Below are 16934 nucleotides of genomic sequence, written 5' to 3'. Positions count from 1 at the left end.
GCTAATGGCAGCTGAAACTTACCACACTCAATATAAAAATGTAGCAACTAATTTGTACAGTCAGGGGACTTACTTAAATGAGTGATTTTCTAAATCACTGATTCAAGTAACATTATTTCCATAAAGGTTGAAAGTAAGAGTTGTCTTTCTTTAATAATCACCTATTTAAGTAGTACAAAATAATCACTAGAAGAAGTAATTTAATTTTACTGTAGCTTTAAATATAGAATACTAATGATCCAGGGACTAATTATGTTTCTAAACTTATCAGAACCAACATCTGTGTTGCCTAGGATGACCAGGTCATTTCAGGTGATGACCTTGTACTGAATCTAGGATAATGACATAAAAATCACTTGTTTAAATATCATACCTCAATTTCCTTCCAAAAAATCACTTCTTTAAGTATCATTATTTTGATAACCCCCTCTAATTTCAACACCCCCAAACAGTGAAATTTTTATTGCGAACAGTAGAATTTTATTACATAATCTGAACGATGAAACCTTGAACTTTACAGGAAAAATACTCCAACTGCTGGGAAAAATCTGTTAAGAAAGTATCAGTTCATTATGTAAAGCCATTATTATAGCATTTTTTCAACTAAAATAGAATTTGCAGCTAAATGATAGCATTAAAGGCATAAAACCTTGATACTTAAAAGAAGCAAAAAATTCTTTTTTTTTTTCAATTTTACTAATGAAAAGATATGTTTTAAACCAATGTGTTTAAAATTTTGGTAAAACTACAAAACACAATTTGTGACAAAACTTCAAAATTTGCTACTCAAATAAGTGATTTAAAAATCACTTATTTCAGTAAGTTCCCTGATGTACTTCTCTCTTTTCATTTCTGTTTTAATTATATATAAGATAATCTTGCTGTGGGAGACATAATAATCATTGTTTTTATGCCCTGCCAATAATTGTTACCTTTGACCGACCTCCCTTCTGTTCCATTTTCGTTTCCGCAATCATACTAAAGTTTTCTTGATCCAAATTTTATGAAACTCTTAAGCAATTCTACGAATTAAAACTTGCAGACAGAGTTCGAATTTAGGCTGTGAGTCACTTGCATGTACTGTTGTAAATTATGCCCTTTTATAACTTTTTTTTCGTTTCCATTCTAATTTTGTTTTTCTTATTCAAATTGTATGAAACTTGTATACACGTATTTATAAATATTTACACATGTATATAAAAACTTGATGCTAAGAACTAAAATTTCCATACAGAGTTTTAATATGGGCAGCGAGTCTAGAGTTACAATGTTTGGCCCTTTCTAACTTGAAAATTGCAATTTTTTTAAGTTCTGCACTCTAACTCATTTATAAAATTAGTTTGTCTTTTCCAAATTATTATGGAATTCATTATACACATTGCCTAGAACCACAACACATATACAGACAGAGGTCGAATTTGGGCTGTTGGTCTTTTGCTGTTGTAGAGTTGTGTCCCTTTTTATTTTGAAAAATTGCAAAGCTTGAGCAAGGGCATTCGTGTCCTCTGGCACATTCTTATTTTATTTATTTTTTACAATTCTGTCAGTAGAAGATTTGATAGAATAAGAAGAATAAGAATATTTTATTATTCCAATCAAGGGCCCTTGATGGGCAGCATAACATGTACACATAACACAATACATCATGATTTGTAACAGAAAAACATTGTTATAAACTAAAATGAAACATTTCAGTTCAGACAAATGTTATTAATTTCATTCTATAAAATCATATACATTTAATTCCAGGCAGGATCAGAACCATAAAACCATTACAATAGACGATAGAAGATAAAACATGTTTATTTACAATATTTTACCTATCAAATTTTTATCAATACTATATGTTTATGAAGTAAGATAAGTGTGTTTATTTAAACTGTGAATGGCACAGTGATAACATTCTTGTAATTTGATTAATTGATGCATAAGCCATAATCTAAAACATGTAATGGGTAACAAGGATAAATATTATGGTCCGATACATTAGTAACAGCTTAATCATAATATGTAGGCCAGCATAGGGAATAAGTGGACCAGCAGTTACGTAGACAAGCACAGGGGATAAGTTGGCTAGCAGTATGGGACGTTTTAAGCTTTGCACCTGCATGTTTTTTTTATCGCTCAGAGAATCAGATTATGTCAATAATTTATCAGTCAGGGGTACTGCTTTAAACAAGTGATTTCAGAATCACTTCATTGAGTGATTTTGGCTGTGGAATATTAAAAATATTAAAAGTTTCTCAAAATATGTAAAATCAATGTAATTAGCTTTTGAAGATCAAAGGAAACACTAAAATTACTTAAATAGGTGATCACTGAATATAAAAAATCACTGAAATAGGTCATTGTAGGTGATAACGTAATACCCCTGACTGATTTATAAAAGTGAAGTAGCCTTCATCATATATCAATGCATTATATTAGTATTGAGATAATTAGTAATAGTTATCTACATTAAAAACCTTATCGCATTAAAAAAAATCACAAGAATTACTCAGCCAAGTTTTAACAGTCTCATGTACATCTATTCATTATTTATATTCATCTTTAACTTGTAAAAATGTGGAGAAAGGATCAATGAGACAGCAACACAAAAAAGCAAAATCTAAATTATCTCCCTTATTTATGCAGTGATTATATATAAAGGTCAAATTTTTAAAGTTTTTAATTAAATCTTAAAGCATACAGTACTTAACAATTTCTGTTAAATGTTGCATCATGATACATGGAAATGTATGTACTTACAATGATGTGAGAGGTTCTGGCAACTTCTGTGGAAAACCTTTTTGTAATTATATAAAATTTATTTATATTTGCAGGGAAGAAGTTAACAACCATAGTGTATTATGGAAATCCAAATTTAATTTCCAGTGTAAAATTACAGCCAATGCCAACACAGGGTATTTAGACCCATGTATGTGTAGAATATCTGTTAGAAGGGTAGGTAATACATAAACAGAACAATGATGCATTTAAAATTGGTGTTGACTACTGTGGGTTCATTTATTTTTTTGTGGGTACCAATTTTCGTGGTTTGAGGAAAACTTACATATTCGTGGATATTTAATTTTGGGGTTTTGGCAAAGTGTACACTAATTCCCTTAGAAAATGTGTAATCCGTTGATCATTTGAATATGTGGTTCTCCTGTACCCACTGAATCCACGAAAAATTGGTATCCATATTCTATCCAACGAATATTAATGAATCCACAGTATGTGTACTTTTATGCCTATTCAAACATAACTGACATTGTTTACTTTTTAATGGAAGTACTGATCTATAGCTATTGAAACTTCTAAATTCCATATACATGTATATGCATTAGGTCATTTCCTTAATCATGTTAATCCAATGATAGAGATAATATCTATTGTTATAGCTATAGTTTGTTAAGGATGCATTCTAAGCATGCTATTCTGGTCATTTTGAATGGAGGGAAATTTTGGGACTTTTACAGCTTATTTGACAGTTTGGGTTTGGTTATTGTTAAAGGCTGTATGGTAACCTATAGTTGTTCATCTCTGCGTCATTTGGTCTTTGGTTGATACATGTGTCATTGGCAATCATACAGCATTTCTTTATTTCTACATGGCAGTATACTTACATGTATACCCAATTCTGTACATAAATGTACCATACAGTGTTGGTTGACCCGCTTTTGATGTACCTCCTTTTTGTCAAGAGCTACTTTGGTAAAATACTTGAGTAGTATATCGGAAACCTAAAACCTCATTCATTTCAAGTATGCCGTATATTACATGTATGTTATGATAAGACATACTTAATTGCCATTCATGAATAACTTATATAGCCAATATATTCAATTATATATAGAGTACCATAGGACATCTAAAAATATCAGCTAATTGAATGATAAAAACTATTTTTGTATTATGTACAACACAAAGATCATAGAATGTCAATTAAATCTACATTATTGATATGTAAGCTGGTAGGGATAATAGTATTAACATGTAAATAAAGGACCTTTGACCAATTTCTACTGATTAGGAAATGTTAAATCTGTCTTTTTTGTTAGCAGAGCCTTCTTTCTTATTTTCTTTACCATTTATTTGCATATATGCATGAAGATTTGTGCTGTTCACATGTACATGTATCTGTGTATTAATTTGAATCTTTTATTTTTAAGTTCTTAAGTGCTAAATGTTATATATATCTTTATTCTGATATATAGATGTAAGATAGCCACTATTTCTGAATAAAATTATTAATACATATACCATTATTGTTGACAAAGTGCAAAAAAGATATTGTTTCAAGTTTGTGAATTTTCCGGTATACATGTGTGACTGTGTGTAGCAATCATGAATACTGTGGATTCATTTATTTTCGTGGGTATCAATTTTCGTGTATTGCTGAAAACTTGCATATTCATGGATATTTGATTTCGTGGTTTTGCCAATCTCTGTAAACAAAACCTTTTGAAATTATAAATTCGTTGAAGATTTGAATTCGTGGTTCACTTGTTCCCATGAAACCCATGAAAATTGGTATCCAACAAATAATAATGAATCCACAGTAATAAAAAGGGTTGAAATGTGCCAACTCTTTGGACTGTACACCTCTGACAATATACGATTTGTTTTCCTGTCTGCCACAGTCGCATCCACCCTTAAGCTCATGCCTACTGTGTTTCTACATTAGCAGCTAGCTTCTAGAATGAATCTATGTAAACAAGTTTAGTTTTTCAAATATGGCTGTATTTTGAAGAAATATCCCTTCCAATAATTAGATAAAAAAATCAGTATTTCATTAGATGGGTAAAGGGTATAAAAATATCCATTATCATGATTATCTAGTTTTATTTTAATTTTGAGAAAATCTGTTCTATTGAAATACAGCTGCATGCTAGGAAATGAGATTATAATTATGTTTGTGTTGAATTTTTCCATGATAAAAATACCATGGATGTCTACAGATAGATTAAGTTAGTATTGTAGTACATGTACATGCATGTATTGTGTATTATACAGTTAGAACTGATTCTATTGTTCTTGGTTAACATATTTCAATTTCATCTATAAATATTTGTACATATGTACTTCAAATGAGGACTTTTTTTTTCTTTTTTTCTTAAGTTTATAAAATTGATTTATTTAAACATACATGTACCTCAAAATAAAGGTCAGGAAACCGTCATATTTATCAGTCATTACTGATTTAAAAATACATTTGATTGAATTTATTTTTCTAATCATCATCATAATCTTGTTTTTTAATCTTGTTTTTTTTTTAAACTAGTTTATATGTCATCTAATAATTACATGTAGATGAAAGTGGCAAAACATAGCATTCATCAATATGATCAATGTAGGATGTATGATATCAATAAGTAGAAGATGAGGGGTGATAATAATGATCAAATAATAAAATATGTCAAAATTATATATAATTTGATTTAATTCAACATGTTCAAAGAGAAAAAAAGAAACAATTACACTTAATTGAAATAATTTGACTATTAGGGCAACACAACAAATGTTGCAGCTGATAATTATCCCTCTTTCTTTATTGATTCCTTCATATTTATATGGGAATGGTGTTTGTTGCTTTGGCTTTTTTATTTTGTTTTATTTAGGAAGTATATACATTTTTTTAAAAGAGGTAGCCAAAGTTTTATAATTTGCACACCTAAATTTAAGGGCTACTATTATCATGGTTATTGCAAAAATATTCAGAACATCCTAATTACCAATACATTTGTGTTCCATTATATTCTTTTTAAACATGTAAATCAATAATAAACCTTGATAATCAATCAATTCAGATTCACCGTAACCAATAGAGTGATGTTAATATTTTTTTAATTTTCCATGCGTTTCCATCAGATCTGTTTATTAACTTTTTTACATCAGTTGTTTAATGACTTGGTTTATTTTTTTTTTGCTTTCAGAATCAATAAACAAAATCTATCTTCCATTACATGTTTGTTTACCTTTTCTTTCATCAAAGTTTTTCCCCAGTACTTGCGCTGTTCAGTTGCTGAAACTTTAATAAGAGATCTTGTGGTTAATGTCACTGCATACAGAAAAGCTGTCGACCAAATAGAGTAAGAGAGGACAATACTTCAAAAGCTGTACATTCTGAAGTTTCCAATAATTTTATAAGAAAGTCCATGTACATGTACACTTGTTTTGTAGTAAAACTTAAGCTTAGTCATTCAAGTATATAAAACATAATTAAAATTTTTATAAATTTTAATTTTAATAAGTATTATGACTTTTGTGTTAAGCCAAAGTTAATTGCATGTGATGATTACTATGGATACTGTCACCAGTCCATCATTTTATTTTACAGCTGTTTTTGTTGTCACACTTTTGGTAATTATCAACTCCTCTTAGAGATAGACAGAAACATACTAACATCTACCAGTACTTTTTAACCTACAACAACTCTTCTATAGCAAATGATGTTATTCACTCCTGTTTCATTTGAAATCACATTGAATTACTTTTACATTAAATACAGGCTTTTTGTTTAGTTCACAGGGTTAAGCATTTTCCAAACTTCTAGATAAAACAAAAACTGTGAAAACTGACTACAGGAAATGTTGTACTACACAAGGCTCAAGATATTGGGCAGTTAGTGTAAACATGGTAAAGGAAGTAGCTTTTCTGTCTGTTATATAACTTTTCTTGACCACTATTACATGGGTTCTAATAGTGGCTTTGTCATCAATATGCAAGTTGTTATGAAGACAATTTCAGATTCTTTAAGATAGGAATTGAAATTTTGACTAAGTAGACTGAATGTATGTTATATAATTACTTCAAAGAAAACATAAAAATTGTAATTTGCTTTCCATGGATTGAAGGCAAACTAACATGACTAAAATCTGTATTACAACATTAACAAACCCATGCTAATCTCAGCTGACAGTGAAACATTGAAGACAAAAGGGGGGAAATCTGTATTCAACATTCAATAATTTAATGATTACCCAAGTTAGAAATATATGAATCGTATGTTTATGCTAATCACTTACTTCAATTCAACAATTTAAGTTGCAGAACTACAAATTTTTTTAGTTTTTTATGAAAAGACAATGAATATCGTAAACAACCTTTTTTTACTGAATAATAAGTTCTTTTTTCTTTAAATCTGAAAAAGTTTTAGATACTTGGATGACAATTCCTGACTTATGGAAAGCTATGATTGTGTAACTCTAAATCACAATTTATTTTAAGACTGAGATGTTATTTGTTCAGTTCAAATAATTTAATATAAAGTAGGATGCAGATGGATAGCAAGGTATATCATTGATACAACCAAACAATGGAGCCACAAGCATACAAGCACATTTTTTTTAGCCTCACCACTTCTCCTGATCAGATTTTCAAAAAAAATAGTTACTTCTACCTATCATTCTGAAGTAGGATGAGCCCTGATTCACCACTGGATACATATATTTGAAATAGTTCTTTATAGAATCTTATACTTGTGTTCTAACAAGCAGTTTAAATATGGATTAAAAAAGAGCCACACACTTGTATTTAAACATAACTTTGACAATGGTTATACAGTATTGTAATTGTATTTCCTTATTCACACATATATTTGGGATGTAAAAGTTGATGTTTCCTTTTTACTTACAGGAACTCAAAGGAGGGAAAGCATCTCATAAATTAGGTTTTGTAGATATAAATCTATCTGAGTTTGCTGGATCAGGGAAACAGTCACGGAAATTCTTGTTGGAAGGTTATGACACCAAACATCGACAAGACAACTCTACTGTGGAAATAATGATAGATATGAGATTGGTATCAGGAGATCCAATATATAAAGTGTAAGTATTGCCATGAATAAGGTAAATGATAGATATGACATTGGTATCAGGAGATCTAATATATAAAGTGTAAATATTGCCATGAATAAGGTAAAGGATAGATATGAGATTGGTATCAGGAGATTCAATAAATAAAGTGTAAATATTGCAATGATTAAGGTAAATGATAGATATGAGATTGATATCAGGAGATTCAATATATAAAGTGTAAGTATTGCCATGAATAAGGTAAATGATAGATATGAGATTGGTATCAGGATATTCAAAAAATAAAGTGTAAATATTGCAATGAATAAGGTAAATGATAGATATGAGATTGGTATCAGGAGATTCAGTAAATAAAGTGTAAATATTGCAATGAATAAGGTAAATGATAGATATGAGATTGGTATCAGGAGATCCAATATATAAAGTGTAAGTATTGCAATGATTAAGGTAAATGATAGATATGAGATTGGTATCAGGAGATTCAATATATAAAGTGTAAATATTGCAATGAATAAGGTAAATGATAGATATGAGATTGGTATCAGGAGATTCAATAAATAAAGTGTAAATATTGCAATGAATAAGGTAAATGATAGATATGACATTGATATCAGGAGATTCAATATATAAAGTGTAAATATTGCCATGAATAAGGTAAATGATAGATATGAGATTGGTATCAGGAGATCCAATATATAAAGTGTAAGTATTGCAATGAATAAGGTAAATGATAGATATGACATTGGTATCAGGAGATCCAATATATAAAGTGTAAATATTGCAATGAATAAGGTAAATGATAGATATGAGATTGGTATCAGGAGATCCAATATATAAAGTGTAACGAAATATTGTATAAAAATGAATTTAATCAGAGGCATGCAAGTTGAAATTAAACACAAGAGCAAAAATAAATATATACAATAAAATACATGGCAGTCAAAATTAAAAAAAAAAGATGTATTGCTTCTAAAATCTTTAAAAACAACGAAAAATAGACCTTAGTATATATATATTTGAATGAATAGTATGTCAAAATGATACAAAAAATATTCAATATTAAAATGTGTAACTGCAATTTGTAAAAGTATGTGAGAGGTATTTTTTAACAACATATTATTAACATTTCAGTCCTACAAAACCACACACCGTGCCAGGGGATGTAACTGCAGCAGATTACCCTGAACCACACCCGGCAGGACCTCTAGATGATCATAGTGAATCCTCTAGTGGGTTTGGAAGTCTAACACGCAAAGAAAAGACAACTACAGGTATCTACACCTTTGGAAGTCTGTTTGTCTGTCCATTAGAATATATATGCCTTATTGGGGTTTTGGTTTAGACTTTAAGGCTCACAGATCATGGAAATGTGCACTTTTGAGTGGACATGGTGTCCTGTACATGAGGGCATATATTCTTGTTTTCGAAAGATTTTACAATATAGTTTATCCTTTTAATGCTCCTGCTTGTATGAATATTTCTACTTTGACACTTCAGGGAAGCAGTTAGTGAGATTTAAAAACAAAATTATTTTAGGCAGTTGTACTAATAGAAACAATTGGACAATTAACATAACTTCTACTTTACTTTAAAGTATCACCCTATCAGAAAATCTTATAAAACATTTGTAATGGGAAATTGCCATCCTATAGAGTTTTCTCCTATTACATGGGAAATAATCCAGCTTGAACCATTTCTTTTTTATATGCAGAGTTGGTGTGATACATAAGTGTATATAATACAGAAATGATTTCTCATTTATTTTTCCTTAACATTTTGATGCACTATCAAGATATACCTTCACGTCTTACTTTTCACAACATTTCCATTTGATTTTGTCCTGTTTGAGGTATAAAACATAAATATTTCCATACTTTGCTGGAATAAAAAGTTTTAAAACTTTTGGTGTTAAATCATATGCAATAAATGTTGATCAAAAGCCTCAGACAGCATTCCTGCTTAGATGAGAGATGTACAATGTATACAAAACAAGAAAGTGATTTTTTAAAACATGAATGACATGTAAACCAACTGATTTTTCCAGAGCAATTTTTTTCTAGAAGAAAAATAACGTGAATATAAATCACCTTGAATTCATAAAACTTAGATCTTTTCTTTTTAACTACATTGAATACATTTGAAAATTGTGGAAATTAAATAGCTGTGATGTGGACTAAAAGGGGCAATAAAGTATCAAGTTGGTTTACAGTATACTGTTAAAGCTTGTGATGGTAAGAGCAATTTAGAGCATTGGAGAAAATAAACCATGCAAATTAAAAAAAAGACACTACAATGGTTTAGCTTCCTTGACTTGACATTTTAAAACAATTCTTGCTTTACTTTTTCAGACAATTTAGAATTAGAGCATGGTCCAGAACTAATTAAAGGCCATTCTCGGAATGATAGCTATGCAAGTCAGCATTCTCGTGGGTCAACAGGGTATTCCTCACAACAGCATAGTAGACAGTCAAGTATAGGAAATGATAATCCTACACATACTAGGTAATGAACATATTTAGGCTATTGAAAAACTAATGTTATTTTACAAAAATGAACACACATTTATTCAAGTTATAAAAAAATGTTATACCTAATAACTAACATATGTAGTTTAAAAAAATAATGTCAGTCTCCAAACAAAATGGAAAAGCTATGATAGGAATGTTTAAATATTCGTTTAGTTTGAATGAAAGAAAAATGAAAATAGGAAGAAAAAAAATTTGTTGTTTAGTAATGATGTTCCTCTTTGAAGACAAGTGACATATATTTTTTATGTAGTTTCTTGCTTGCTTACAACCTGGAAGTGCAGAAGAGATATTTTTGTTTCCATCCTTAAACCAGATTTATTCTTTTTTGTGTTGCTAGATCTTCAATGTACTCCTTGATGTATGTTGTGATACTAAATTGTTATTTGAACTTGTATATTTAATTTATATTAACAGAAGTCCCAGTGCTGGTTCAGCTCTACAGTATGATCTCAAGAGGGGAAAGGTATTGGATTTGTTTGTTATTGTTTTGGTGATGTTTGTCACAATTACCTGATTACAGCTAAAAATAAATGGCAATTATTTTAAACAGGATTTCCCTGACCTTGACCATGTTGACATCTTTAAACGATTTGAAGTTTTAAGAATACATGTATCAAGAAAAACTTAAATTTCCTCATATTTTCCAATTATAATCAAATAAGTAAATAAGACATTTCAACTTGTCTACCATTGTAGATTGATTTCCTCCAAAGACTTGAATCTCTTAAGGAGAGAAACTTGTACAAATTATTATCAGAAATGATCAATCAAAAACCTGAAGGGGAGACAACACCATGACCTTTGAAAAAACCTTAAAGGGGAGACAACACCATGACCTTTGAAAAAACCTGAAGGGGAGACAACACCATGACCTTTGAAAAAAAAACCAACATAAAACAAAGAACAGTTTATGGATCACTTCACAGATATATATCTGATAATGCTCCAGTACATAACAACATGAAATACAATTACTGGTAGCCTAAAATCAACAAAACTGGAAACGATAAGGGATCATTATGCTCAAAACTCCTTTTAGTATAATGAAGTTTTCCAGATATGTTCTAAATAATACAACACTCCTTCTCCATCAGTCTATGTGATGTGTTAGCTGCATATTCTATGCCAATATCTTTACAAAGTGACATGATAGGAAGAAGTAATAGTAAGAGGATTTATAATGTAATATAAATTATTATAAAGGAATGAAGACTATACTTTAAGTATAACTTTAAAACATATGAATATTGTAGGTAAAGGATGATTCTATTAAAGTAAAGTTGAGAGTTGACGATACCAGGGTAGATGCAGAAGATCTAGTGAATGAACTTCTTAGTTCTGCTGATTTTGGTTTAAAAGATCCAAGTGAATGTAAGTTCTAAAGAATTGCTATATAGATAAGTTTTGTATTTCACTACATATTTTGTTCATGTGACCATGCAAAATGACCATATTAGCTGAAACACTAGATATATGCACCTAGTTTACCTCTACAAAATGTGAAATCATATTGTTTCCTTTGACAAAAATAAACTGAATCATTTCTTCAAATGTCTGTATTCCAATCCTCTAAAGTAGCTGTTTTGTCTTTAATGTTACCCGCCAGCAAAGCAGGCCATCAATTCTATAAATACAATTAATTGTGTAAATTGTTTTTTTATCACAAAAAAATCGGTTTTAATGCCCCACCCTAGTCAATGGGTGCATTAATTGTTACCCTTTCACTGTTTCTCAAGTTATGTCCAGTTATTATTGGACAAATTGCAGAACTTATGGTATATTTAAAAGTTGTGGCATCTGTGTCTCATGGATACATTCTTCATTTATTTTCTGATATGTTTACTTGTTTTTCTGATTTCAGCTTCAGGGTTAGTACTTATAGTTGACAAAGATGGAACTACAGCACTTCGATAACAACAAAGACCTATTATGTTAAAACTTTGTCTCATAGAAATAATTGTGTTATATTAAACCAGCATCAGACATGTACATGTCATATATTCCAATGTAACATCAACAAATTCTATATATTGGAACCATCAATTACTTGCCATTACTGCAGTGACAATTTTCTCATCTGTAACATCACAGACTTCATACAAAAAAGGATTTAAAAAATTATAGAAAAAAAATGAGGACTAATATTTTGTTTGTCCTTACTTCTTGTCAAAATTACTGACAGAAAATTAGATTGATGTACAGACACTTTTGTAACAACATATATGTTTATCTTAAATACAATGGGCTGTAACATTTTGAGAAAAAAATGGACATTTTTCTTATGAATATAAAATCGTCTATTCTATCATAGTAACAAATCTAACTTTGTAGATATGTGATATAAATAATATTACTACTTACGACAAGACCTTTTAACAGATGCCAGTAAACCCTTACTTGTCTCATTTACTTATCATGACATTTGTATTAGTTTATTTACATTACTTAATCATGAAACGCCAAGAAAATCTATTATTTTGTTGAGAAATGTATGAAGAAATCTGATCATGTCCCAAGACACCAATATTTCATTTTCTAGGGCTTGGTACTGTTTTGTGAGATTAATTCTAATATGAGGTTTTACACTTAGTGGTATAGTTTGGAGTACATGATAGAACTCACCATTTAATGACAACCTTGTAATGGCAATTTTTTATTTTAAAGGCATTTATATGATGATAATAGAGTATTACTGTCTGAAATAGCAATTAAAAGATATCCATACTGATTAAAATTTTAAAACAAACTTATTTAATTCAGCTTGCCTATAGGCACATTGTAAGCTTTTGCCCTCTGACATCTCTGAAGCTACATGGGCCAATTAGAATAAACTAGGCAATATTCAATTAATGTTCATGGTATTTAGATTTTGAAAAAAAATAAAAGTTTCATGAAAATTAAGAAGCACTTAAAATAAAATACTTGATTCTCTTTTAGAACTATTTCTCAAGACCCAGCCACAGGTCACTTACTTCAGATAATATTGTGACCAGTTAGGAGGGGTTTAAGTTTTAAAACTATAGGTTTTACTACCATCTAAATGAATGTAATAGAATTTGTCAGTGACATATTAGTTTACATTTAAACATTCAAACACCTATTCTTTAAAGCTACTTATTGTTATATACATGCCTTTAAAATAAAATTATAATGGTTGTGTATTGACAGAAATTATGTCTCAGTACATAGGATGGTTACATTTTTTATTTATGTTTATGTATATAAATTATTTATTATAATAAGTGCTTATTGTTTAAAGATAGATGTATATAGTTAATAAAAAAGAGTTGTGAATTACATTATTGTATTTGCTCATTAACATTTTATCAATGTCCGTTCTGTACAAATTAAGTGAAGAAAACATTTAGCTAAATATTTGGGTATTATGTAATGATAATAGTCTGTGATTTATTTATACTTTTCATTAATTATGTCGTCTTCTGTCTTATATAATATTTCTGAATCTTTCTGACTGATGAGTTGCCATAGAAACAGTAACCAAGTGCATTTATCAGTATTATATCTAAATGAGATTATAACATATAAATATTGTACTTTTATTAATCCAGTATTTTGTGAGAGTTATTAATTTATAATGAGGTTTGCTTCCATTACTTCTTCCTCTAGAATTATGTTACCTAGGTTACTGTTGTAATGTTTAAAATATGATCTCATATATGTGAGTACTTCCACTTCAAAAATAAATGTGCACTTATTCATGCAAATTTTGATAAGAATTTCATTTAATTTGAACCAAGGAATTTTAGTAAAGAAATGTATAATCTGCAACAATAAATATGTAGTTCTTTTTTAAATAGGAAAGCAAGTTGATAGCATAAATAAGTCCTTACAGTTAGACTCATATCCTGAAAGCAATATCCCAAAATAATTATTTTTAGAATTTGCCTTCTGATTGATTCTCTTACACCGGAGAAACTACATATTATTTCTATTCGTAATAAGTTAATTTTATAACAATAGTTTATGTGTTATGTTGCTTCTTTATGTATTGTTAGTGTGAATTTGCTCAATAGTAATTGAGAGATTCAAGAGTAATTGAGAGATTCAAGTCTATTGGGGCCTCTTATTATTATAACCAAAAAAAAAAGAATTTTCTTAAAAATATATATCCTGTCAATTTAGGAAAACAGAAAATGCTCAATTTATTGTTTTAAATTGTGGAGAAAAAAATGCCCTACTTTTAATGAGTGATTGGTCATATCTTAAGTGTCAAAGTGTTGTATTATGTTTAGAAGACCAGAATTAAGGTTAGTTCGGCCTAACTTAATTTACTTTTAGTGTATTTTTTATGCAGCTTTAAATTTGTTGTGCCTTGTTTACTTATTACTGCTGGATGCAGTTGTGTATGTCCAAAATGTAATTGTAGATATAAGTTCAAGTTTGTCAATTTTGTTAACACTTCCTAGAGTAGAAAGCTGAGATGAAAAGTAAAATTGGGCAATATAAAATGTATGTGGACCTCCAGATGTTTTTTTTTTATTCTGTGCAATTGGGTGGCTGTCTCATTGACAATTATTCCCTAACATTCCTTTTCATATTAAGAATTTGAATACAATTTATTGAGAGGACACTTTTCAAAATCATACATAATTGTCTTTTTTTCTTGTACCATAGCATAGGTCTATAGTTCAGATCAAATATTTGTCAGTTATTCAGATAAGATTGTTTTTTAATATAATAAATACATATCTTTGATTAGAAATGAGATCATGTGAGCTTCTTCTTCATGCTCCTAAGTAAATTAAGGTGCAGGGCTTGAGCTTTATTCTTCCTGTCTCATGGTTTGCATTCATTAAACTATATTCCATTGTTTGTAGAGATTTGGGCATAGTTTATATTTTTCACTAGTTGTGTTTTGAGGTTTCCATTAGAGCCAATAAATATAAGTTTGAGAAGAAAAAACAGGTTTACTTTATGTAAAAAAGAAAATGTCTTACTTTATTGAAGTGTATTGGAAAAAATTATGTACCAGAATAATAATCTTTAGGATTTAAAACATTGATTTTAGTAACTGCATGTCACACAAGTCATATTATTATCACCAGATGAATAATTTAATAGTTTTTCGATTGACTAACAAAAGTTTTGTAGCTTTAGTTAATATGATTTAATAGCATTTACAGTTCATTGTCATAAATTGTCATTTTCATGATAAAATACCAGTCATGTTATAATTTTAAAAGATATATGAATTTTTTGTATAAAGTATGTTATATACCCATCTCTTGCCTTGAATGTGACCTCAAACATCATGTGGGTCAAGTCCTCAATAACTTACGCAGCAGGGGCTCTTTTCACCAAAAAATCTTCAACAATAACTTATCATAAGTCATACAGACATGTTCAAGACTTACAAGTATTTTTTCTAGTAAGAATTTTTGTGAAAAGAGTCACAGTTATTAACTTATATCCAAAAACATAAGATAGATGTTGTCTTGTTCTTCCTGTCTTATGTGATTTTAATTCGATTAATTGAAATAGAGGAGTTATGGTTCCCCTGGGTGTGTATTACTATTTCTAAGTGAACTCAATTTACATACTGTTGAAATTCTTTTTAGCAACTTCCAAAATGAGAAAAACTACATGTTTTATGTTTAGAATGCTATTGATTTTGTGTTTTATTATCTCTGTCTCATCTTGCATTCACTTTCATTTGAATTTCTTTCAAACTTAGTTTTCCAGCGTTATATTATTGATAGAAAATTAAGATTATTTTTTAACTTTTTCCTTCTTATAAAAAGAACTTACTTTTGTTGTGTTCCTAAGGTTTCTTTGTTGATTCCAAATAATATCTGATTCAATTCTTGACTATCACATTGATTATATCCTTGGATGATACCTACTGGTGTATAATTTTGAACTGAATTGGTCTAAACTGTTGAAACTATGACATTTTGATCTTTGTATGGAGTTAACATAAATCTAACATTTCAGTGCTAAAGGTGTTTGTACTTATTAATTGAAAAAGGCAGCCTTTGATTTTTGATAATGTCTGCCATAATCTTATTGTGGTGTAATATTTCTTTTAAAAATATGTAGATTCTCTTATTATTGTGAATGTTACTGTTGAAAAAATTGGTACTGAGGTAGCTTTACATATGAACAGTTCTACTTATGTTAAATATCATCTATATATTTTCTTATAAAAGTCTGTAAAATTGGAAATACTAAGAATTTACATTGTTAAAATACTGAAATTATGTTCACTTTTTACATTCTGCACAGTATAAACATGTATTGTAAAGTTGTTTTCAGTATTTTTGTTAGCTCAGCTTGCCTGATTGCCATTGTTAGAAGTATTGCTTACTTAGTTTCAAATCTGCATTGAAGACCTAGACACAAATCTCACATGACTCTTAATGCAAAAACATTACAAAATATTTTGATCAGTAGACAAAAAATCATTTAACATTGATAAAGCTTGAAATCACCTGTATTTAAAAGTTTTTAAAACAATATTTTGGGTAGGACATAACTATCTTGCATACAGATTTTCTATTTCTTCTCCATGGAAGTTTTTTTATTTGAACAAAAAAAGTACTATATATAATGTTACCACATTTATAATTATAAAAAAAAAAGAAAA

General features: G+C 29.2%; 2 protein-coding genes across 2 annotated transcripts in view; one reads left to right on the top strand and one right to left on the bottom strand.

Annotated features, from left to right (window-relative positions):
- Nucleotides 1-16934, bottom strand: part of LOC139512619 (nose resistant to fluoxetine protein 6-like) — a 499632-nt gene that overhangs the window by 258236 nt on the left and 224462 nt on the right. The gene's annotated exons all lie outside the window — the stretch shown is intronic.
- The window catches only part of LOC139512602 (EEIG family member 2-like), a 21525-nt gene extending 4591 nt beyond the window's left edge, over nucleotides 1-16934 (top strand). The window contains exons 2-8 of the mRNA XM_071300327.1: nucleotides 2823-2943; nucleotides 7621-7811; nucleotides 8931-9070; nucleotides 10148-10301; nucleotides 10742-10790; nucleotides 11581-11698; nucleotides 12189-16934. Coding sequence (XP_071156428.1) covers nucleotides 2823-2943; nucleotides 7621-7811; nucleotides 8931-9070; nucleotides 10148-10301; nucleotides 10742-10790; nucleotides 11581-11698; nucleotides 12189-12241 — 826 coding nt within the window. The 3' untranslated portion in view covers nucleotides 12242-16934. The remainder of the gene's footprint in view (nucleotides 1-2822; nucleotides 2944-7620; nucleotides 7812-8930; nucleotides 9071-10147; nucleotides 10302-10741; nucleotides 10791-11580; nucleotides 11699-12188) is intronic.

Source organism: Mytilus edulis, chromosome 2, assembly GCF_963676685.1.
Source record: "Mytilus edulis chromosome 2, xbMytEdul2.2, whole genome shotgun sequence".
NCBI classification, from domain to species: domain Eukaryota; kingdom Metazoa; phylum Mollusca; class Bivalvia; order Mytilida; family Mytilidae; genus Mytilus; species Mytilus edulis.
Note: the sequence above shows the minus strand (reverse complement) of the source record. Positions and strands in the feature narration are given on the sequence as shown.